Source organism: Amblyomma americanum, chromosome 4 (assembly GCF_052857255.1).
Source record: "Amblyomma americanum isolate KBUSLIRL-KWMA chromosome 4, ASM5285725v1, whole genome shotgun sequence".
Classification (NCBI taxonomy): Eukaryota; Metazoa; Arthropoda; class Arachnida; order Ixodida; family Ixodidae; genus Amblyomma; species Amblyomma americanum.
This window is the reverse complement of record NC_135500.1, coordinates 155,988,535-156,013,497: the sequence shown is the minus strand read 5'-3', so window position 1 is coordinate 156,013,497 and position 24,963 is coordinate 155,988,535. Positions and strand designations below refer to the sequence as shown.

Genomic DNA, 24,963 nt, shown 5'->3' with positions numbered 1-24,963 from the left:
GGCGGCGTCAGGGGAAAAAATCTTTGCAAAAAGCCTGTTACAGGCGCGGCCCTGGGAGAGGGGAAGTGGCATTCTTCAGAGGTTGTCACCACATTGGCTCATACACACTGGCGCGGGTCATTGAACGTATAGCGTGGATGTGAGAAGGGGGAAGGGTTGATGATGATGATGGATTTTTATGGCGCAAGGGCATCTGTGCCCAAGGAGCGCCATGACACAAGGTATTTTCGTCTTCTCAAGGTGGGGTCAAAGACCCATTTCCCAAGCACTTCATCCTAAATAACCCGAGCACCAGACCAGGGGAAAGCTTGTACCCATTGTTTCACCGGTGGGTACCCGGCGGCACTGGGGATCGAACCCCGCACCTCCCGTATGCGAGGCGGATGCTCTGTGGTGGGGGGAAAGGGTTCCTAGGGAGGGGTTAACATTCTCCCGCGTCTGTTGAATGTGCCATGACTCAAGTAAGAGGCCTCTGCGCGGGCGCGGCTCGGTGTCCAGCACAATGGTTCCCTCGAAGTCAGTCTTGTGGTCACACGCCTCGCAGTGTTCTGGGACGCGCGTCGATCTCTGTTGATTTGTTGACATCCACTTTGCACTGCTTCAATCTTTCCGGGAAGTGCTAGGTTTCGCCAATGTGCGACGCCGAGCACTTCGAGCAGGGGATCTTGTATACCACGCCTTGAGCCTTTTTCCTCGGGTGACGGTCTTTTGGGTGAGGGAGGAAGCGTGCGACGGTTGAAGCAGTTTTGCGTGCAGTTTGTACCCCTTCCTTTCTTAGAATACGAGCTTGGGTTCCGCTGACACATTTTACACAAGAAATGCAAGCGCGTTTTTGCCGATGACATGTGCTTGGGCCAGAGGTGGAATTATTTTTGTTGAATCTAAAAGTCCTTAGTATCGCGCCGCGTGCTACTGGTGCTGCGTAGCGATCACTTTCGGATGTCGAACGTCGCGGCAAAAAGAAAGCTGGGCAGCGTTGCTGCGCGCCTTTTTGCACGTCAAAGAGATGTAAAAGCCGGGCGGTACCATTCCATCGCTTAAGCACTGCTGTAGCAGCCTGAAAAGAAGGCAGCTTTGGGTGCAGAATGTGCGGATTTGCAAGCCAGGTACAGCGTCGATAGTCATTGGTTCGCGGCATTTTCAGGGAGACAGCTTCTTTCTTTCAGGTAAGGACTCGGAGTCATTATAGCTTTGGTTTTACTTAACGACTAGGGTGATCATCTTGGCTGGCCGTTGTGATTGCTGCAGCTATGCAACCGTATAAATCTCAAAATTGTAGCTCGTCGTAACACAAGCTGCAATTAAAGCGCCTGCTTGTTATTCTTTCGTCTCTGATTTTTATATTTTTCTTATTGTTGCATGTTCATTCGAAACACTCGCGTTTCACGGTCCGCAGAATAAAACCTCGAATCGAAGAGACCCGCGCTACCCACGCCGTCGCACCTCTGAGGGCGCTTCCCGACTCGATATGGAATCGAGTTCACGCCGCGATGTACAGATGCGAGCAGTTTTCTATCAAAGCCCCCGAGCGGTCCCGTGCAGAGCAAACACAGCGAAATTTTACAGCAGGTACTGCGTTTCAAGGCCAGTGCTGCGAAAGTGCATATAGATAAAAGCAAAGAACGAGCGCATTTCCCTCAGCACAGCGCTTCACTGCTACGATTTGTTTCGCAGCACAGCGCAACGGAAGTCTGCTTACGTGTACATACACGGACGTTGCGTGATCTGCTGAAAAGATGGCCACATGTTAAGGCTACTGCGATTTAGTTTGCTCAGTTAAGTCCAAGCACACGACGGTCGAAAGCGAAACCACCGCGAATCATTCCAGCTTTCAACGTTATGCAATGATTTCGCAAAGCCCTGCTTATACGTTAACAATCGGTAAACTCGAGACGTTTTTCAGACTTTCGCTCCGTGTAGGAACACCTGGCGCTGGCGATGTTGAAATCGCTGAAAACGCCTTGGAGGGGCCGCGGCGGTATTTTGCGGTTCCGTTTGCACGGCGGACTTTTGCAGGCGCAGGTGGGCGATCTCCAGTTTGTCATCCGTTCCGTGTTTTACGCCGACTAATACAAAGTGTTTAAACTAAAACTAGGTGCTCACCTTCAGTGTAAAAACGTGACTCAATTGTGCAATCAAGGAAGTTTGTCAATGCGCCCAGGCTGATCACAGACGGAGTCCTCTTTACGCTTGCCGTCTTGGTTCGACTTTGGCGGCGCCTATAGTTCGTAAAGATCGCCATTAGATAAGTGAAAATGAGAACCCGGTATTTGCGTCAGCCGATACCGTTGGCTGATGCTGCACTCGGTCGAGGAGCACAATGGAGCAGAGATGGGCATCCTCACGAGGGCGAGCCCTCATGAGGGCGTCCTCACCCTCACCTCATGAGGATTTCACTCGGTGAGGTGAGGGTGAGGGAAGATTGGGGTATGAAAATTCGTGAGGGCGGGGGTGAGGGAGGAAATACATAATGAGGTGTGGGCGAGGGAGGAAAGACATGATGAGGTGAAGGCGAGGGAGGGCAAGGTGCATGGTATGAAGGCGAGCTTGATGGCTCGAACCGTACTCCAGGCTGACGTTTTTTGCTGTGCAGCCAGTTATGAATTCCCGTTTTAGAGCGGCAGTCCTTCAGCTGAAGGTTACCGGGGAAGACGTAGTTTCTAGTCCGGAGGTACACGAGGCGAACCAGAGGTCACGCAATGACTGACACCAGGTGAAAGTAGTCCCGGATTTTCTGGCGTTGCTAAGACATCTGAAGGCAGCATTTTATACCTTCTACTTCATTTATTTCTTTCACTCTAAGAACGGAAGCCTGAGCTAAGCAAAAAAACAAAAAAACTAGGAGGCAGAAAAAAGACATCTGCTCGGTTTGCAGTTCGGCACAGAAACATTACAGGTATGCGTAATCACGATTACAAGAATAACTCGCTTACGTGGATAATGTGAAACTCAGGCGGTATTAGTTAAAAAATGCCTTGGCCCTTTGTTACCTTCACGAGTCTAAAAGCTGTTAGAGGATGCATCTTGAGAGACGCCTCAGAAGAAATGGACAAAACGCGCATTCCTGTCGGGAGCATCGCCAGCTGTGGCTCTGCATACTCACGCGTATACTACAGCCTGACGCATTAAATTCGTTTTGCACCTGTGGTCTTCCAGCGGAGTCGCACAATAAAGGGGAATAGGAAACTAACAAAAACGCCTTTTTTGCTTCTGAACAGAATCACGTGGTCTGATCAATATTTTCGCACTGGTATAATTTCAAGGAGTTTCATTCGAATATTCCGATTTAGTAGAAAGTCGATTTTTAGACCAGCAAGTAATATCAAACGCCACTTGTTTCGGAGCCACTCGCTGCAAGAAAGGCTCAGTCAGTTAACTAGACGTTTTACCCTGCTCACAGCACCGATTTGCAAGTTAAGGCGGCGCGGCCCGGCGAGAAATTTACAACTGGTTCGAATCTCGTCGCTCTTGCCGTGGCGGCAGAAATCGTGAGCGTTTTCGCTTGCATGTGAAACAGGCTTTAGTTGATTTTCGCCATGGAATTTACGGGATCTTCGATGCTGCAGGAAAGAGTTTGTTTCGGCCGATGAGGAACTGGGGGTTTAAGCATATTACGCGAAACGATTACACGTGCATTGACGTCGCACGTTAAGGAACCACAGGTTGTCCTTCGTCTCTCTCCCAGATGGCGAAAATTAATCAGGCTTCTTCCACTACGACGTCTCTCTCTCTTTCTCTCGCCCTCCTTTCACTCCTTCTTTCATCTCTTCCCACGCAGCGCCGTTGAGATTCCCACCGAGAAGTGAGGAATTTACTGCGCTTCGGACTTTCCTTTCCTGATAACCTAATTTTTATTTATTTATTTATTCTCCTCTTGTGCACTACAAGACATGCGCAGACACTGCTTGGACCCATAGCCGGTGGCAGGTGATGGGTCCAGTGGAGAAAAGTGCATGAATTGCAGCCAACCATTTGTCAGGGAGGTCAGTACAAGGAAATTTACAACAAGCGTGTATAAACATTTTTTGATAATTTCTTCTTCTTCTTCTTATTCTTCTTCTTCTTCTTCTTCTTCTTCTTCTTCTTCTTCTTCTTCTTCTTCTTCTTCTTCTTCTTCTTCTTCTTCTTCTTCTTCTTCTTCTTCTTCTTCTTCTTCTTCTTCTTCTTCTTCTTCTTCTTCTTCTTCTTCTTCTTCTTCTTCTTCTTCTTCTTCTTCTCCGTGAATGTCATTAAATACCTTGGTTTGTTCTTTGATGCTGTCTTCTCATGGTACAGTCACTCTACTTACGTTTCCTGCAGGCTTGTAACCGTTGCCAGGCTTTTCGTTAACAACTTCGATCCGGCTATTGGCAAACCTGCAGCAGGTGACCACGACCGCGAGAAGACCGCATTTGTGACACCTGATAGGCTTTATCAATTTAAGGTTATGCCGTTGGGATTACGCAGCGCGTAGCCACCTTCGAGTCCATGGTGGAAGGCCCTTTGCAATGCTTTAAGTGCTCCACGCGCCTGCGCTATCTCGATGACGTCATTGTATTTTCGCCCACATTTTTGCCTCACCTGGCTGACCTTTCCAAGCTATTTCGCTTTCTGCCGCAATATCAAAACTTTGTTTGCGATATACGTAAAAAAAAAAAATGTCATGCATGAAGGGGCGTACACTGTATTGAGATACAGAATTACTGTGCTTGTACTTTGCACTGCACGCTGGCAGTGCCGTATTGATAGCATACTAAAGAGCATGCTAAAGTTTGTCGCGTACAGTTGCTACTCAGGGCACCATGAAAAGCTGTTTTTATCTCTTGGTATCCCACTTTCAAAACTTTATTTAGTTGTCCTGGCTTATGTTTAGATCTCCAAGTTCACAAAGACATGCGTTCCCCCTCGAGCATAACGAAGGTTTCCCGCTTTAGTGTGTCCTATTGTGCTACAAAATACGGTATGGCTAGAAGATGTGCCTATGTTCCCAAAATACTTAATGAACTCCCTGATTATATTTTTGCTGTGACTCCAAAACGAAGCTTAAATAATATTTTAAATTTACTGTAAACTGTTTGATACTCTTAACTCCTGTTGTGTGATTTGCCTACTATCTGTGAGCTCACTTGGCTTGAATTTTCGATCAGTGCACGTATTTTTCACTGCAATAGTATTGCCATTATTCGCCGTTCCGCGATTTGGCGGATTTAGTAATGCAAGCCTGGGTTCCTATTGGCTTTGACAGGCCTGCTTTCTTATGTATTTCTTTGCAAGATGGCAATGAAATTATTGTTATTATTATTATAACAGGTAGACTTTGGCCAGGCGTCACGCGAATGGCACCAAGCCGCCTGCATTACCTACCAAGTAAATCTCGTGCTTCTCTGTGCACCAGTCAGAGCGGCTAACCTCGGTACCTGCTCTTTCATTGTTGCACTTCTGACGCCACTTAAACACACGGGAAGAGCAACACATAACAGGGATATGCGCAAACTGTCAACTGAATTTCAGTACATACGTATGTAGTCATTTCAAGTGAAGACCAAATTCCAAAACTTAGTTAAGGCATCATCCGTGTTATCATATCAACAAGCACAAATCATTTCATGTCTTACTGTCGCTAATTGACTATTTTTTTCCTTTTTATTTTCCCAAGTATTCCTTCTCTTGTCTGGGAAACGTGACAGACGGGTCGCTCACACGTGGCCCTTCTTTTCCCGATTCCGTGCAGTAGGCTTTCCCCAGCTCCCTGATTAGCTTATCTCCCGATTTTGAGCGGAACTCCAGTCTGGTGGAAGTGAGGTGTTCATTTGTCGCACCCAGCGCAATGAGCAGCAAGACTTCCCGATGCGTTGTTTAGGCCACAGTTACGCTTGTGCCCTCTAAGCCCTTCGTTGATGCATCTGCCCGTCTGATTCAGATAAGGTTGACCGCATGATAGCGATATCTTATAATCCACTCCTTCGCAGCGGTCAATGAACCCTCTTGTGTGCTTGACACCGCAAGAGCCCTCTTCCTTAGGCTTGACTTCGTCGTTGAGTTTCCTTTTAATTTTCTTGCTGCGGAAAAAAAAAAAAAAAAGACGGCTTTCCCACCATGCCTCTCAGCATTTGTTTTTCAGTTTAAAAGGAATGTGCGCGAAAGTGAACGACGAATTTAAGCCCAAGGAAGAGGCGTCTTGTGGTGCCAAGCGCACAAGAGGGTTCGTTGAATGCTGCGAAGGAGTGGTTTATAAGATACTGCTGTCATGTGATCAAGCTCATGTGGGTCAGACGGGCCGATGCCTCAACGAAAGGCTTAGGGAGCACAAGAGCAACTGTGGCCTAATCAACGCACCGGGAAATCTTGCTGTCCATGTCGCGGGGTGTGACAAATGCATTCCCCAGTTCCATCAGACTGCAGTTCTGCCAAAGTCCAGAGATAAGCTAATCAGGGAGCTGGAGGAAGGTTATTGCATGGAATCAGGGAAAGAAGGGCCATGTGTAAGCGACCCGTCTGTCACGCTTCGCAGACAAGAGAAGGAAATCTTGGAAAAGTAAAAAGAAAAAAAAAGACCAGCCCCGGCAGTAACGCATGAAATGATTTGGGTTTGTTGATATAAAAGAGATGATGCTATAACTGCGTTTTGGAATTTGCTTTTCACTTGAAATGACTATATATGTACCCCAGAATAAAATTCAGCTGACAGTCTGCGCGTCCGTGTTATGTGTTGTCCTTCCCGTGTGTTTAAGTGGTGTCAAAAGCGCGACAGTGAATGAACGTGATCACAACCAACTATAGCCGAATTTGAAGCTCTCAGTTCCGTCTGGTCACCCAGCCGTACCACTGCATTGTTCCGATGATATCCATCGCCTGCTCTCGATATGTGCCCGAAACTAGAGTCTTCTCTCTCCCCCAGGCTTACTTTTGCCTCGCCAGTTTCCTCTCCCAAGCCAGCGTGTGCCGTGGTCGACGCAATTTCGAGCTTTTTCGTTCTCTTGCCCAAGTGGGCGGGGCGACCAGCGACAGGACGTAACTAACGCGTACGTTTCTTTTCAGGCGATAACTGCACCGCGACGCATTCTTATTCTCTCTTCTTGTCCGCATCTGCGGTCTGTAATTGGTCGGGGCAGATGTTCGGCCCCTTCCTTCCAGAACCGCGACAGTGAAAGGTTACTTTACTTTTCCTCGCATCAGGCGAGTCGAGCAGGCTCATGCTTAAAAGTGCCGCCTGTTTGGCTTAGGCGTCGGTCAGCATCGACTGGATGAGCACCGAAAGTAAAGTGCCCGCCTGACTCGGGCTGACACTATCGGTTAGGGGACTATGGGGGACTAGCGAGGCGCCAGTGCGCAGGCGCGGGACAATAACGCCCCTCCCTCCGGTTATCGTCCTGCGCCTTCGCACTGCAGGCGCCCACTATGCTCTTATGCCCCTAATCGATGGCGTGACCTTACGCTATTGGCTTTTCCACGCATAACATAGTATAGATGCCCCCTTATTAAGGGTGATCAAGATATCTGGTTCAGTTGACTTCGCGGTGTTGCGTGCGGCGATGCGTACGCGCGAGTCGGTTCGATTGTGCTTTAGCTGTGCTCAAGCGTAGCGGAGCCTCCAACGTGGCTGCCGTGGTCGGTGCTGTGTGTGACGACGCCTGTTGGCTCCTTTGGTGCAGCGGGACTCCCCCACGCTGCCTGGTCGAGCAGGGACCCCCGGCCTGGCGCCCGAGTCAGCGTTCACCATGGGCTCCAAGGAGGTCAGTGGCCCGATCGAAGTGGCATTCATTTCGGTCGACGCGTGCAAGCGGCAGGTGTCGGGGGCAGTACAAGAGACAGCTGTCTGATTTGTGTGCCACATTAGAGAGTTTTAGTGAAGCGCGATACGCGGTCTGCTACTGTGATCCGCTTAAGTGGATACCCGAATACACGACATTGAAGGATCAAACAGCTAGTGCGACAGACGCTGTCTTGTCTTGTCGTTCCTTGGCCCTGTTTTTCGCGCGCTGTTTGATTCTGCAGTCGGAGGCAGTGTTCTGTCTGACCAAGTTCCCTCGTAGCGCCATGCACGCTGACCCCTGTGGTGTGGCGTCAGAGTGGCGTTAGGTCAACGCGGGCAAATTTTTGCCTGGCACGATACCTTTTTGCTCATAAAGTCATGAAGACTGATAAAGCTTCGCACATTCGTTTAACAACCGCACTTACGTGTGAATAGAATCCCCCCCCCCCCCCCCCTCCACTGGCTCGGTTACTGATTCAAGGGTTCGGTGCCAGATTATCTAATTCGGTTGTTTGGGCTCATTTTTATTCTAGCTGTTTGGAAGAGTCACGAACATGGGTAGACGTAGTCCTTTAGAGGGTGTCCCAGAAAAATAAAATTAAAAAAAAACGCGTCGGACCACTGCATGCCCAGTTAATTCATTCCGTGCGCACAAAAGCAGGACACGCTCCTTCCTCCCTTTGGGACAAATAACTCCTTGTCTTACAAAACTAAAAAGAAATGCTTTCGCTGTAGGAGGTATTGGCATTCGTATAAAACGTCTAGGCCTGAAGATGCATTGTGCACGTTCCTGTAAAGGCTGACTCACCTGTGCCACTGTGAAACTTTTTCTGATCACTCCACTGAAATTTTCTTCGAAGTGTTCAGCGGAACACCCGTCAGCTTTTCGTGTCGTCTTTATTAATATCATTGATATGACACGCTGTGCGTTTTCACAGTGGTTTCCGTTGATTGTTCTTCTGCTCGAAGTTCGATTTAGATTATGCGAAGTACGAATTATCTATATTTTGTGCCCATATTACAAACAATTATAACGCTCTGATCTGACACTTTTCTGGATAATCCTATTTATCATTGCTTACAAATAGGGCTGAGTGAAGGACGTTCTCAGATTATATCACTATCATCTGGTCGTGCACATAGAAACGGGTATCTTTGGTTTTTTCCTTGGCGAACGCATTAGCTTAGAAAATGTACCTCGGCGCGTAAGGCAGTTTTCTTGCTCCAGTGTCTATCACCTTCTTAGCACGCTTGTTCTCGAAAGTCATTTTTACATTAACTAACAACTTAATAGTCAACTAGATTGAAGAGTAGACCAGAAAAAAAAAAATGCCGCGCCCCTTTGAAATACCGGACAATTCATAGCAAGGCAACCATAATTTTTCAATTTGTTTGAGGGATGGCTCTGGCCGGTCGGTAACTTACGCTAAATAAGTGTGCCCAGTCGCAACACCTTGTAAAAAATAATTTAGCATTTTTTCTTACTTTTAAGTTTGCATACCGGCGTCAGAGAGAAAATAAAGTAAACCATTAAAATACCGGATTAGAAAACCCCTTTCCTTTCATTTTTTTATTCCTCAACCCGCTTGAACCGACTCGAAAAGGCTGTATAGCCGAACATGGACCACACTCAGAAGCTGTGAACCCGAACCGAATTCACATATATACCGGATCGACGTCTTGTTTGAGATGCACGATCAGTTTCTGTACTGGACCATTGCTTCTCTTCCCTTCGCACTTCATGTCTTGACCATGCTGTTGGGGATGAGGGCTCCTTGAGTGAGCTGACTCTTTCAGCGCCGCAGGTCCCTTCTCCGAATGACGTTGTCGGACTTGGTTATGAAGGAAACTGTACAGGGCGTTTATTTTACATTATTTACAAGATTTGGGAACCCATTGGAGGGTGATGGGGGAAGGTCGGAGGATCTGAGAAGATCTGAGGATGATCGAGGATTCCTTCCTCACGGCACTCGTCGTCCGGTTTTAAAAGGGCCCGGTCCCTAGGATTCCCCAGGTTCGAGGAGGTCTTCGCCAGGTTGGGCGTGGTCTAACTTGCGCTGCCGTACACACACACACACACGCACACGCACACACACGCACACGCACACGCACACACCACTTCACATAGGGACACGCCCCCGTCACATGCCTCGCCGGAGAGAGAGGGTGCCGCTGGACAATCGCCCCCACCAGAGAGAGCGTTATCTTCGCGTCCGAACGACAGTTCTCACGCTGTCAAGCCGAACACGTCTTCCGGGAAGTCCGAATGGGCGAGGCGCCGGCGAGCAGGCACAGTTGAAGGGGTGAGCCACCCCTGCTCGGTTTTGGCGGTCGCTAACTGCCTCCGTACCGCACGGTCGATCTTCCGGGAACAATGTTGTTTACAAACGGCAGCAGAGTCCGTCTCGAATCCAATAAACCAAGCGGGGACCGGCCGTGGGAACCAAGATGCCTATCGCTGTGCAGTGACCCCGGCTGCAGGCGTCCCGGGCCGACTACGCACCTGAACCAGACGGGCTGTCGCCAGAAACCTTACAATGCCCAGTTCTTATTCTTGATTTCAGCTTGAATGTCGTTTACCCTTGTGTGTTCCTTAACCACGCTGTTCTATCTGAATAACGGCTTGCGTGAGGCATTTCTAGTGGGGCTTCTTTTCATCGAAAGAAATGAGGTTTTCATGCTTCTTCCATGAACAAATAACATTCTTGGCAGCCGAACGCTTGCCCAATGACTTGGGCAAATGAAAATACCAAATGACTTGGCGACCAAATGCGTGTCTCAGTAGCCTGCCAGCCGCCTCCTCTAAAGCACGCGCGTGCGCAGGCGGGTGTCCGGCGATGGTAATGGCGGCGAGATATGGTAAACTTCCCTGATGCCGCGGGGGAACAGCCGGCAGCCCTCCCCGTTCCCCCCAAAAGGTGCGTGAGGGGTATTCCTCTTCTCTGGGAATGCAACAAATGCCCCTGTGTACACCCGTGGCCTTAACCGAGATTCCGTTGTTAGCGACCCTCGCCGCGGGAGCATCGCAGCTGGCGCGCACAATGGCAGCCGGGAGGGCACGCGACGACCTCGCGCCACCTGGCGCCGGTCGCGAGAGCAGCACGTGCGTGTGACGCCGACGCTCCCCCAACCCCATAGCCGAGCTCCCGCATAGTCTCGCCTAAAAGCCGCAATTTAAGGAGTCTGTCCCTAAAACACGCTACTGGTTTAATTCACCGGATTCTTAAATCCAACTTGACCGCTATTCACGGCGGAACAGGGTTTCCGGTTGTGCGGCCCCTGTAGGAGCCTATTAAACGAATTCCAACAAAGTGTGTACAAAAGGAGACCTGGTAGCTAGCTTACAGTCAACTTTGCGCAAGGACAGCGTGCTTCCCAGCCAGCTATCAACTGGTTCATGTCTGTGTTTCTCAGGGTTAGTACACTGTAATAGACAACGTGTCAAGCCTAGGCAGCACCGAAAACAGGAGCGGGATTTCTTCAATTCAATTTTATTTTGGTATCATGGTTTATAAACGACGGCGGGGGCTGTGTGTAAAAGCGGTCGCTCGAGAGCTTGACAAAGCCACGGGCTCCCACTTTGGCGGCAACATGGTACTCTGGCATTTGGACAGTAGTGGGCAAAGTACATCACATTTGTACTTGAGCACAAGTAATAGCAGAGGGAAGGAATTTTTCCACGGTTAACTGCAATCAGCTCGCAGACAAGAGCACTGATAAATTAAGCGGGAAGGAACTTACAATGATAACGAGAACAAAAAATCAAGGAGTTAAAACAAACCAAGTGTTACTTTTAGAGGAAGGGTGGCTGGGGCGGGGCACAGGCTGTTCTTTTTGTGCAATGCGTTGTTTGGGCTATCTTCGCCGGAAAAAAAAAATGTAGTTTTTCATTGTCTTCGCATAGAAAATTTCCGCTCAACTTTGAGCCCCCCTTACACGTCGTCTAAATCTACCCATGGTGAAAACCTAGAGCACTCATGTCACCTGGGTCAGGACATTTGAGGGTAGATTAAACGGGGATGGTAAAAAGACTGGTGGCTAGATGAGGACATTTGCTGGGATCTCCCACTGCAGGGCAGGTCTAATCGATCGGAGCCAGACGTCCCGTGGACGATTTTGACCAGGCTGCTGCTGTTGCAGATCACAGTGGCAGGTTGGACTCCATCCGATGTGAGGGGTCCGCTGGGGGACACTCGTGGTCAAGCCAAGGAGGCCCAGATCGCGCACCCGCCAGGGCTCGGAAGGCGCTAGATCGTTGGCGTTTTTCCTTGCTGCTCGCTGCCTCCTCTGGAGCGTTGCGGATGCGTCGCCCACACTTTATTTTCTCTACGAGTTACCCTCAAGAGCTTCACGCTAATGCATCGTGTGACTGCATTTGGCTCAAACGCGGGAAATTCGCTATTTCAAGCCAAGACCGCTGGGACATTTGCACAGATTGGGAATTGCAGAAGATTCCCGTGAGGCGCAGTCTTCGTTAAGGTACGAGCAAGTGACCTAATCAGGCACCTGGTACACCAGTGCATGTGATATTAGTTGCATTTGAACGAAATAGTTGACATGGTGACGGTTGGAAGCACAAGCACTCGCTTTTTTGTTTTTAAGATAGCAGAACATCGCGCGCGTTTCCAGACTTGCAAGATTTTTCCGAGACCACAGCTCCGCACTGAGAACTAGCACCAAAATTGTAAACGACACCTGGTGATAGGGCGTCGGAAGAAAACGAGATGGACACCTGAAATTGTACTCGGCGGGAAATTGATGAAACCCTTCACTAGCCGAGCTGGCTATTGGTCCAATTAAGTTTTGATGTATTGGCTTTATAAAATAAAATTATGTGATGATGATAAAAAAAGAGAATTTCACTACAAAGTTTTTTTATAAAGTCACGGAAAAAGTTAGTTTGGTTTGTAGGGGTTTAACGTCCCAAAGCAACTCAGGCTATGAGAGACGCCGTAGTGAAGGGCTCCGGAAATTTCGGCCACCTGCGGTTCTTTAACGTGCACTGACATCGCACAGTACACGGCCTCTAGAATTTCGCCTCCATCGAAATTCGACCGCCGCGGCCGGGATCGAACCCGCGTCTTTCGGGCCGGCAGCCGAGCGCCATAACCACTCAGCCACCGCGGTGGCTGAAAAAATTAGTAATTAGTAATCATCCGCTTGAACGATTATTGATCGATGATGGTGAATGAAGAAAGGTAATAGTGTGTGTGTGTGTGTGTGGTGGGGGGGGGGGGGTCATTCTATTGTTGGTTATCAGAAGACAAAGAGCAGAAAAAAATTACAGAAAGAGTAGTGTCGTGTTATCGGAAGTAATAGTTCTTCTGATAGTTCCGTCGCTTCTGTAAAAGCCGCTCGAAAAAATCAGGGTAGGCACTTACTGTCCTGACGTGCTGTGAATGCGAACGCATCCTTTGACCTAAAGGCATTTACGCTAAAGGTATTCAGCATAAAGGCCTTTGACTTTGCCATTGTCACTAATGACCCTTATCATTAATTAGTAACGTCATTTATCATTCCAAAACTACCACTATCACTATCATAACTATCGCAATCACTGTCACGAACTATTCCTATCACTAACTTCTGCTTTCTCGTCCAATGTCTGCTTCATTGCCTATGAGGACCCATTACTATCTTACTGTCTAGTGCTGACGGCATGCAGGGCCATGCGCCAGGTTTCGTTGCTGCTAGGCCATATAATCATCTTCATCATATTGCAAATATGATGTAAAAGATGGAACTTGGTCCCCGCAAGCTGTACTACGTACAGGGCGCGTCGACAGACGAGGCAAACAGGCCGAGCTCTATCGTTCCAACTTCTACCCGACGCGTGGCTTCAGAAGCCACGCACGGCACATATGGCCGTCTCCACAGTAGGATTTAAAGTTTGGTGCGCTTTAGAGCAGGTCTAGTCTGCAGAAATCTGTTTGCAGAATCTACAGAATCTGTTTTCGTCACTAAGGAGTATGTTTTCAAACACAAAATGTGAACACTTGGTAACGTGATTTGTGAAGTTTTGTACGATAAATTGAGGACTTACGTCAATGTTCTGCTTCCAACATTACTATAGTTGAGTCACTCATTTTAAAAACACGAAGTTTTTCAACTTTAATCACCTGGGATGCAGTGGAAACCTAGTTTTCGTTAGCATGCATTTATTTTACAGCATAGCCTAGACAGCACAGCCCGTCGATAAGTTTCCCTGCTGATTTCCTGTTCCGCGGGCAATCTCACCTACCGCCAAGCTATCGGCGGTCGAATAACAGCAGTCGGCCTCACACTGGAAGATCTAATATCATTCTTTATTGTCATTATATTCAAAAGAGCATTCTACATCGAATGAGCTTGGCGGGCGATTTCGATCCAGGTGCTTTTTCTTTGCCGCGTATCAGGAGTGAGAACTAACAGCTCACAGTGGTAATCTGTGTGCCATTCAAACACGTTATTCGCTTTTTTTTTGTTTTTTTTAACATTCGCGCTAACTTTAGCAAAAAGCTATCCATGGGGAAACGTGGTGTGATTGTCCCGCGAGCTGCTTGGACGCAGTTGGTGCCTTCGCTCGACATTCGAGACGCCTGCGAGGACCGTGTCTTTCACTTCGTTAATATCAGCCGCGGTCACGTTTTGCGTCGCTTTGCCGTGGCCCCAGAGATAGTTTCGTACCGCTACTGCTCGGCCGTGTTCTTTGCTCACATTTATCGGACGCGTACTTTGTTTTGCTTTCTTGAAGTTCTTGAAGGACTCAGGACTGAGTGCAAGGTTGTGAAATATCAGTGTGTGCCCTGTGTACCCCGCAAGTAATGGCCAACGGACATGTGGAAAATTGATCATCTCCCTTTGTTCGCTCTCCTTTCTATCTCTAGCTCCATTCCCCTTCGCACGTGTAGGGTAGCATACCGGGCGCTGCCTGGTTAACCTCGCTGCCTTTCCGTCTTTCTCTCTCTCTCTCTTGTTTTGCTTTCTAAAGATGGACACGTACTGCTGAAGTGGTGCCATGAAACTGAATTATTGCACATAAATTAAAATAAAATTTAACTACAATTCAAGTCAGACACTTTACACGCCTTACTTCTTACTTTGCCTGCCGCATTTTTTATCCTCCGATTTTAATAGCCGTTATCCTCGAATAACGTCATCTAATGCCGTGCAGCACCGAAATGGGACAAACTACTTTCGATGTGCTGAATCTCGTGTCTTTTGCCGCTTGGTTCTCAGCAGCACCTTCATTCAGCTGAGATTGCTTGAATCGCGCCCCATAACAACATCAGTTCTCCCGCCGCGGTCACACTGTCGGTTTTTATTTTCCCCTTACCGCGCGAAACACTGCGGTTCCAGTGTGCGTAACAAGAACACGGTATGCACACAACTTGGGCCGGTCAAGCGGGTGCATCTGCAGGAGGCGATCGCTATGGGAGGGCAACGCACGCGCCAAGTGTAGTGGCGGCGATCGCGACTTGTGCCCCGCGGTGCCCAACCTCCCCCATCTGGACCGGGGTCGCCAGATGGGCCATTGTTGGCGACAGGAGCGGGCGGGTACCCTTGCTCGTCCCGCTGCCGCCCATGTTCGCGGTCGGCGCTACTTTGAGAAGGAACGCGGCAAAGCGCTTGGCAATCGGCGCTGCAGTTCTGGTGCTGTCTTCCTCGCAAACGGTGCGCCAGTTGTGTTCGCTGCCGCTTAGTGCAGCCTTTGTGAACTTCAGCTACGCAATGATGCACTGTTGCACCAGGGCTGCAGATTTTTGCCTTTCGAGTGTTAGGATATGCGAGCAACCGCGCTTGCACTATGAGCGCTGCATTACGCCAGGCTGCATGCCGCAGTTGTGGCCGCACGGGACGAAACTTTGGCGACGTACCTTTCTCTTTCGCTCGTCATGCGGAGTTCGTCAGTTCGGTTGCCAGCGATGGGCCGTTATTTTTTATTGTGTCGCACCTGAATGGTTGGGAACATGCGCTGGAGTTTTTCGCGGACTACTAGCACCTCCTAGGGGACGTCGGACCACTTAATCAGTAGGACGTAGATGGCTGTCACGTCTGGAAGTGCGGTTGAATAGACACCGAAGCCGATGGCATGCTACAGCGTTTACAGGTGCCACACTCTATGAGGGCTACGATAAAACTGTTACTTTCTACTCGTTTCCGCCCTGGCCGTACAGAACAGAGCGGCGGCAGAGATGAATTCAGTCGGTCAGACGATTATGTTCTAAATTCATTTGCGGCCGATTTGTGGGCTTCTTTGCATCGGTTGTCTTAATCTTGTTTGCGTAATGTTTATTTGCTGTTCTCATGTGTGCAAACGCAAGGACAGAAGGCGCGGTGTAAAATGGGTCCTTTCCAACTTCGCGTGAGCTGGAGCGTCGCGCCCGACCATTGGAAAATAATCAAGTGTGGATCCCGCGTGTGCGAGCCGCAGCCAGCAGGGGAAGGAAGAAGTCGCACTCAAAAGGGGATTACATTGCGGGCGTGGCATTCGGCGGTGGAGGTGGCGACAGTCCAGTTGGCAAAGCACGGCAGCTAACGGCCTATATATACCCGAATACTGAGGAAGTATTTATCGGCAATGCCAAGAGCGACGTAAGGCACCACCCGACATGCGTTGGCAATTATATTTCCCGCAACATACCACCACGAGTCTCCCAGTGACTCCTTAGGAACGCTTGAGAGCCGCAGTGAGGTGGTCTCAATTTCAGGAGCCCTTCACTACGGTGTCCCTCATAGCCTGAGCCGCTTTGGGACGTTAAACCACAATAAACCAAACCAAACCAATCAAGTTAAGGAACTGCATGGATAAAACTTGACTTTGGAAACTCAAAGGTAAAACTAAGACCCTCGTTCTTTTTTTTTAATACTTTATGACAGCCTTAACAATCATAGGGAAGCCTTGTTACAGAAAGACCAAAAAAATCATCGACATACCGGAACACCCGTATACTGCTCAGATATCTGAAAGGACCCTGGCCGGGGCTGGAAGTGGCGCAGTCCTTTAAAAGCCGAAAGAAGACGGTTCGCGCTGTGCAATGTTTTAAAAGCAAGAAAAATTAATTAAATTGGTTGTTGGGGAAAAGAAATGGCGCAGTATCTGTCTCACATCTCGGTGGACACCTGAACCACGCCGTAAGGGAAGGGAGGAAGGTGGGAATGAAAGAAGAAAGGAAGAAAGAGGTGCTGTAGTGGAGGGCTCCGGAATAATTTCGACCACATGAGGATCTTTAACGTGCGCCGACATCGCACAGCACATGGGCGCCTTTGCGTTTCGCACCATCGAAACGCGGCCGCAGTGGTCAAGAATAAGAATTGTGGGGATTCCATATACGTCCATGACATTTCACACAGACTGAAAAAGGTGGGGACGAGGTATGGGGTGAATGTCGTTTTCACTGCGAAAAACAAGTTAGGAAGAGTGGGCTCAACAAGCATGAACGTCACGATGACAATGCCAGAAGTATATAGGTAGGTGCCCGATAGCCCGTATGAAATCGCTCGTCGACTGCGACACGGATGTTTTCTGTAATGTCCCGCTTTCGTACGGCAAGAAGTACATTCGCCAGACTGGCTGCTGTGTTAATAAGTGACTGTTAGAACATCGCAGGTGTGTGAAAGGCGCGGTGTCGTCTAATTACCGTGCTTTGCATTGCCGACAGTATACAAAGGCTGCTTCCATCACTTGGATAAGACAAGTGTCTTGCTTAGCCACCCCGATCTGATATGCAGGGAGCTGGTGGAAGCATATCCGATCAGGCAGGAACTAGACTCGTGCTGCTCATCACCCTCCGTCAATCTGTTAGACAAGGAGACACCTTTTCGCGGCAACTGCGTGCGTTCCATTCCAGAAGAGTGCTTGGAGATTGTCTACTATGAAGAGTTGTTACTCCTATGCCTTGTTAAGATGAAGTGACTCTCCTTCTCTGTCATCGAGCGGAAAGGATTGCCATTGGGGTTTTTATGTGTTTTTTTTTACTGTTTTGTGTTTTTCGCCGCGTGTAGCGCCTACATAGCTACTCTGAGATTAATAATCTGGTTGATAGCCTGCGCTTGTGTTGTCTCGCGTCTCTCGCTTTGTCCTGTTTTTCGCGCAGCTAAAATATGAATCCCCCACATGTCTTCTTTTTCGATTGGAGCGTGAAAACGTTCTATAAACGCAGGAGCTCGGTATTGAATTCTGCGAACTTGGATTTCGCACGTCGCTGTCAAGCTTGACGTCACGAATTTGCGCGCCATGGTTGAGTTTGAAACGCGTGGTGACATCACTGCGGCTTCTTTTTCCGTTGTCTTCGTGCTTTCGAGCCTGAAATTGGTATGTGCAGTATCGATGCACGCTCGGCGCACTGAGCTATGGAAAAGAAAATGATAGGTGTAACCTCAAGCAACAGGAATGGAGCCGATTGGATCAGGGTACAAACGCGAGTTCATGGTATCCGGACTATATTCAGCAGGACCTGTACGTCTGGATGGAATAACGTTCGCAGCTATAGAATAGCTAGCATGCATTCCAAGTAGCAATAAAATGTAATAAGCGCTTGCCATCGCTCTGATTTTCTGTACCATCTGCGAGTACACACATGCACGCCACCGGCTTTTCCCGTGATAGGACTAGTAACGTTTTCGCGTTAAAATTCTGTTTAAAAACGTCCTGCGAGAAAGCGCACAGCAAAATATGCCTCGCGCATATACTCCCATAACTAAGGATGGTCTTAAAAGCTAGAGGACACAGTCAGTGTGTGCAAAGCATTAGCTAAATTTATCTGTAAGAACGCGCGAAGTACCGGGTTGGGAGTTTCTCGAAAAGACATCAAGCGGGCAACAATGTGCGGCACATAAAGTTGGACTGAATTAACCTAGCCCACCAGCGTTGACAGGTTGGAAAAGATAATCCCTTCGCGTGGTTTTTAACCCCACTCAAAAGTTGCAAATACTCTGTGGAAGCGGTGAACAGAAAACCTGGCGCAGGGAATAATGTGCAAAACAATAGAAAATTTTTAACGCTAGAAACATGCTACAGATGGTAGCCCTGCCAAATATTTCAGGTCGTGTGGGACTGAGCATAGCGCTGTATACAGTCGATATGCGATATTTTAACGTTTTCACTGTGCCGATGCCAGATGTCCTTGGGCGGCACTCACACCCACGCCACAGCGGCATATTCATGCGGTGTAGGCCCCCACAATCCACACCACAGACCGCAACTCTTTGAGCTGTTCATCTGGGTGCCCGAAACTGAGCCAAACTGCCCCAGTCAAGCGAACAACTTCCGCAGCTGCGACGGGGAACCAGTCTGCTATTTTTTGGATATCTGGCCTTACTGCACTTTTTCGCTGCTGGGTTATTTTCGTAGTTGGGTTATTTTCATAGTCGTAGTTTTCTCAGCTATGACTAGTTGGTCATGCTCTCTTAGCGTATGTAATTCTTGCTGCATGCGGAGCTCTGGCGCAGAACTTCCAGGCATAATGCGTCACTTAGCTTCACACCCCGCCAACGGAGTAACGCTGCCCGTACTTCCGACTGAGCATTTTAGATATACTAGCGTACCTGGAAACGTTGAACGATTGACAGCTCAGATAGTTCACATCAAAAGCGAAGGAAATCGTAGAAAAGGAGCCCTGTGTTCTCTTTTTATTTTTCTTACAAGCTGGTTCAGTCCTTTCTGGTCGTTTCTTTCCCGTGTTTCATTACTTTTGCACAGCTGTTTCCACTTGGCCGACGCGGAAAGATGGCGCGTTCGCCATAGATACCCACGCACTGCGTAGACTGCGGTGAAGCGACATATTTCGGTGGCCAGGTGCTGGGTTTCAGTAACTTCGAGCATATTTTTCACAGTGCTGAGGAAAGCCTACGTTCTTGTTTTCACTTCTATGCTGCAAGTTGTTGATTGCTGCGCTCATAGATTAGCTGCGTTCATAGATTCGATCCTTTGGATAGTTCTTTAATGCACAGCCACTTGTCCACGCATGTGAAAACGGAGAGCTTTCAATCTGTTAAAGCTGTAAACCTGTCTGGTCTGTCCGATTTGAGCGCTAGAATCGGACCCGTATAAACCTATTTAGGCGCCAAACAGTTCCGGTGTCCCCCTATGACGGCGAAACCTGATCCGTAAAACCTATATAGGCTCCTAACGGGACAAATATTCCCTATATCAGCCCTAAACTTGACCCTTAATTTTTTTTTTTAGGGGGGGGGGGGGCACTTAAGCTCCGCCTTAAGGGTATGACGCGTAAGCTTTAGTGGGTCGATGCCCATATAAAGACCCACTTAACCAAGCCAACAACCATGCCTGCGTGGCCTAAGGGAAGCATGAAGGGTGCTGGAGGGTTCCATTCCCCTCAGCCTCCCATCTGATTTGAGAAGCCCGAGTTGGCAGCTTCTCCCAAATCGGCCATGTCACGCGAGGTCGCACTATCCTACGACCAATCTGTGCCCGGCCATGTCAGCTGCCAGCTACCGCCTGCCAGAGCCATGTCAGTGATTTTTTGCTCACAACGCCGACGCTGGATTTTCTGGCGAACGGAGCCTTTAACGCTGTCGCCTTAAAACCCGTACTGGCGGCAGGCAGATCCGGTATACGCCAATCTGCTGCAAACCGGACCCGTATGGAACCTGCTTCCTCCTATAAAGTCCTGTTTGATAGGATATAGGATTTTTCATTAAAGTTTGCCCTGCATTGGGCGTAGTTGGGCTGATGGTGATGTTTGGGAACCGTCTGCATCGCGGCAGCAAGGCAGATGAGTCCAGTCTTGCCGTGTTTCCCTCCGGCGGTGCGGGGCGAGGTTGCACTGCGGGTCTAGGAAGCTCTGAAAGGCTCATTGGCTACTGTTCGAGGGAAATGAGGCCTGCATCATATTTCCCTCTTGCCCCTGTAGCTGAGGTGCAATCCTTACTTGGCCGCGAAGTGCTTCCTCCGGACGTGGCCGAGGCCCACTTGCACCTGACTTCTTCAAGAAACCGCAAAGGACGTCGGTCCGTGAGCATCAGCGTGCGCCTCCGGGCATTTCTCGCCAACGTTGGCTAGCGTCCCAGCATTACAGTGGCTGCGCAGATTGCGAGTCTCGCATAGAGGAATGATGCGAGGTAGGTACTGCTTAGGCCGTTTGGTAACCGAAAATCAAGTGTGTTCCGGTTTCGACGTCTCTTCTCAAGTGGTTTGTACAAATTCTGGATTATCGAGGGCAGGTATCTTCGACACGCTCGTATACGTGCAAACTTCATACGGTTTGTTTCGTAATCGTAAATTCCAACTGTAAGATGTGTGAGCGAGATTTAATGGCTCGTATGTTTGTATTCAAGTAAAGATATGTCGGATATTATAGTGTATATCTTTCTTAAAGAAATTAAAGAGTGCGAAAAGATAGGAATGCACCCGGAAGCGAAGGGAAGAAGCTCTAGTCCAAGTCCTCGCCAACTTTCCCCGCGACTAACGTGCTTACAGATATTCTGAATTTAGGACTCTACTCTCTCACACCTACACGCAGCCTCCATAAACATACGACACCACACGCCCGCAGGTAGTGTCGCCCGCCACAGCTTCTCCAGAAACCTGCGTCATGAAGCCTGCAAGCGATCCTACGCTTTCAATGCTATTGAAACGAAGCATACCTGCCTGCCGTCAGACAGTCGCGTGCTCTGGCCGCTGCCTAACGCGCACTGTTGTACTTCTCCGTGGCTCAGTCTCAGGAATTTCCGCGCATGCGCCCTGAGGTCAGGGGGCTCTGTCGGGAGGCCGCGAGCGGATTTTCCTGCGTCGCCACGAGGAAGTTGGCGGCCCCCTGGAAAGGCGCAGCGTCGAGAGAGGCGCGGTCCCCGGCAGAATCGATGCGCGTCCTTCGGCGCAGCCATTCCGAGCACGTCTTGGGCCGCGCGACCTTTGGCGGCACACCGCCTCTGCCCGAGTGACACTCCTCGAGCTTAACAAGTTCTGCTGCCCAACACCAAGGCACTCGGCAGAGGGGGTAAGTCTGGACACCAAAGGATCGGTGTGACTGCCGAAGAGATGGAGCAGCGTTAAGACCCCGGGTGTCACTGCGACGATACTGAGGCAAGTGAAGAAATGGCGGGGTGTGAATTGAGAACCCTCCACTGTGCGGTGTCCGCCACCGTGAATGTGACAGCTTCTTTCGGACGGTCTGCTTAGCGGCTCGCTTTCAGTCTGCGTCTTGTGCGTAACTGAAGAAAAAAAAAAGTTAAGATGTTCATACGAATTTATGCGGTGAAGCTGCTGCAGCAGGAGGCTTTTACTCCGGTAGCATTGGAGGTTCTGTTCTCGAGAAAAGCCGCCGTCCGTCCGTCCGTGTCACAAAAATGCAGGTGGCCCACCTGCCACGGTGGGCCACGGGGATTGGTCGAGAGAGGTCGCGTGACCTTCTGATGTCATCACAACCTGCCCACCGTAACAGATGGAAATTAATGGCTGTCAAGAGAGGTGACGTGACCTTGTGACGTTATTAGAACTTGGTCCCACTCTAAACGGAAAGGAGTAAAAAGGTTTGGTTTAGGTTTATGGAGGTCTAACGCCCCAAGGAGACTGAGGCTATGAGGAACGCCGTAGTGAAGAGCTCCGGAAATTTCGACCTCCTGTGGTTCTTTAAGGTGCACTGACATCGCACAGTACACGGGCCTCGGGAAGTTCGCCTCCATCGAAATTCAACCGCCGCAGCCAGGAGCGAACCCGCGTCTTTCGGGTCAGCAGCCGAGCGCCATAACTACTGTGTTCTAGAAAACTTTAGAAGGCTAGAAGGTAGTAGGCTGCCCTCTAGCGCACCCCCGTTTATAAAAGGGAGTGCGCTAGAGGGCAGCCTACTACTTTTTTACTCCGATTTAGGCGTATTCGTGTTCAGAGTGCCCGCTGGGTTTTGGGAAGCTGCTCCCGCCCTTTCCGTGGCCGGTGGCAATTCAAGAACTCCGGTTACATTCACACACTTCGGCCGAAAAGAAAGCAGTGAAGTATGGAACGACCAATCCGCGTACACTGGCGTATAGTTAGAACCTAGGCGAAGGAGAAAGTCTACTTGCGCGCGAGGAATATCTAATGATATCGCATTGTAGTCTTAAGGGTAGGCTAAGCGTCGTCCAAGTTTTGCCTTTCGCTTTGCGCAGGTCGTCTTCCCACTGCGTCTGTAAATTTGATCTCGCCGTCATTTGTACGTTCCGCTGTTGCGTGACTTTGTAGTTTGCGGGGCTTATGGAGGGTGGAGGTGGGTAGAGTAGAATTGTACATTGCCAGCTGTAGGTTTTGACGCCCCGAAGCGACACATTGGGCTATGGGGACGCCGTAGCGGAGGGCTCCGGATTAATGCACCTGTGGTTCTTCAACTCTCACTGCCATGGCACAGCATATTGGCGCCTCCGGCCGCCGCGGCCGGGGTTTCACCTGGGTCCTCCGGCTCAGCAGCTGAGTCTCCTAACCACTGAGCCACCGCGGCGGGTGGCCGGAGAGTGGGCATCCGGTGGGTGGGGGCTGCTAGAGGGTGGGGATGGGTGGAGGCCTTGTGAAAGCAGGTTTGATTTATGGGGTTTAACGTCCCAACGCGACTCACGCTATGAGGGACACCGTAGTGGAGGGCTTCGGATAATTTCGACCACCTGGAGTTCTTTAACATGCACTGACGTCGTTCAGTACACGGGCCTCTAGCATTTCGCCTCCGTCAAATTGCGACCTCCGCTGCCGGGATCGAACCCGCGTCTATCGGGTCAGAAGCCGAGCATCACAACCAATGAGCCATCATGGTGGCGTGAAGGTAGTATGTGGGTGCAGTGAGAAGGTGAGTGGAGGACTTATCTCGTGGGATTCTCGGTGAGAAGCCGGGTGGCGTTTCTGGAAGGTGGACGTTTCACTCCTTTGCTGTCACATACTTGCTTCGGGGTTTTTTCGGAATGGCACTACTACTGCTTTCGCTGTAAAAGTACTCCAGTGTTGGTGCTCCACTGGTATGCTCTCTGTTACTCGAGAAGCGCGTTGTTTGCCGCGGGGACCGCGGGAGCGAACAGAGCGCGCATCCCGCCCAGGTGGCCAGTGCTCTTCGGACTGATGCTTCGCGCTAGGCGGCCTACTCGTGCTTAACTCCGCAGAGAAAGATCCAGCGGGGCCCTCTCGCTGCCGAGCATTTCTCTTTACTGCTCACTAGATGCGAATGCATTCGCCTGGCGACACTTTGCTCCCATTGCTCCGTGCCCCGGAGGTTAGCCGGATGTTGCGTCGCCGGTAGCTCATTGCTAGCGCCAGGGTTGTACGAGCCTACCGGTGGACGGGGCCGGGTTTCGATTCCGAGTTTCGTAGCCGGAACGATAACCATGGACGTCAAACGGCCCCACTGTGTGTGGTGTGCGTACCGTGCCCCGCTTTGCGCGCTGCAGCAGTCTTCGCGCGCGTGATGGCAAAAAAAAAGACGGGAAAAGCAAGCCTGCCTTGCTGATAACGCGCCAAATGACGCGGGACCGTATACAGCGGTCAGCGGCGGCAGAGGTGCATCAAGGTGTTGCGTCTTGGCGCAGGCGGCGTGCGCCCCCATCCAGCTGGAGCCGGTGGACCTGTCGGTGAGCAGCCGGGGCCGGTCGGAGCCCGGGCGGCTGCCGCTGGACGAGCAGCCGACGCCGCCCTCCTCGCCACCCTCGTCGCCGCCGCCTTCGCCGGACAAGGGTGAGTGCGTGCAGTGTCCCTCTCTCTCCCTCTCTCTCGGCTGTGTACTCGAGGAACCAAGGTGCAAACTCTGCCACTGCGCTGTACCTATAGCATCTCGCATTCCCTGCGATTGCCCAGAATGGAATAAGTTGATTGCCAGAATGAGGAATAGACACTGCGCCCTTGCCTTCAGGCGGGCGTGGCTTATTCGAGCCACTCGTTTGGTAAGCTTTTAGCCGGATATATAAAATGTTCGTTGCGACCGCACTCAAACTGAGACCCAAGGGAGCCCGCTCATGAGGCCTGCCATAAGGTCTATACTGTAAAAACACGTTTCTTCTTTCTTCTAAGCGGTATCGTGGCATTCCAGATATGTGAAGTCCAGTATTTGCCGAGCGAGTATTTGTCAGTGCCATTTCACCTGCCACCCTCTGTGCGTTTAAATTACAATCGCAGCACTGGCTGTAGGGAAAAGAAAACGGCAAGACAAACGCTCGTGTAGTCTCTGCTCTTCTGTGCGCGCCGTTTTTTGCGCGTATTTTGTAGTCATGACAAACTGACTAACAAAACTTCATGCGCTGTAGGGAAAACTGCGCTCCGAGAAATGCTCGAGGTGCATAGGCGA

At 50.0% G+C, this 24,963-nt stretch overlaps 1 protein-coding gene across 4 annotated transcripts in view; it reads left to right on the top strand.

Moving 5' to 3' along the window:
* Positions 1–24,963, top strand: part of LOC144128584 (uncharacterized) — a 114,105-nt gene that overhangs the window by 35,899 nt on the left and 53,243 nt on the right. For 3 of the 4 annotated variants that reach the window (XM_077662098.1, XM_077662095.1, XM_077662096.1), the window contains exons 2-3: positions 7,632–7,712; positions 24,212–24,356. In XM_077662098.1, the coding sequence (XP_077518224.1) occupies positions 7,632–7,712; positions 24,212–24,356 (226 nt within the window). The remainder of the gene's footprint in view (positions 1–7,631; positions 7,713–24,211; positions 24,357–24,963) is intronic. The other variant, XM_077662097.1, reaches the window with a different exon arrangement.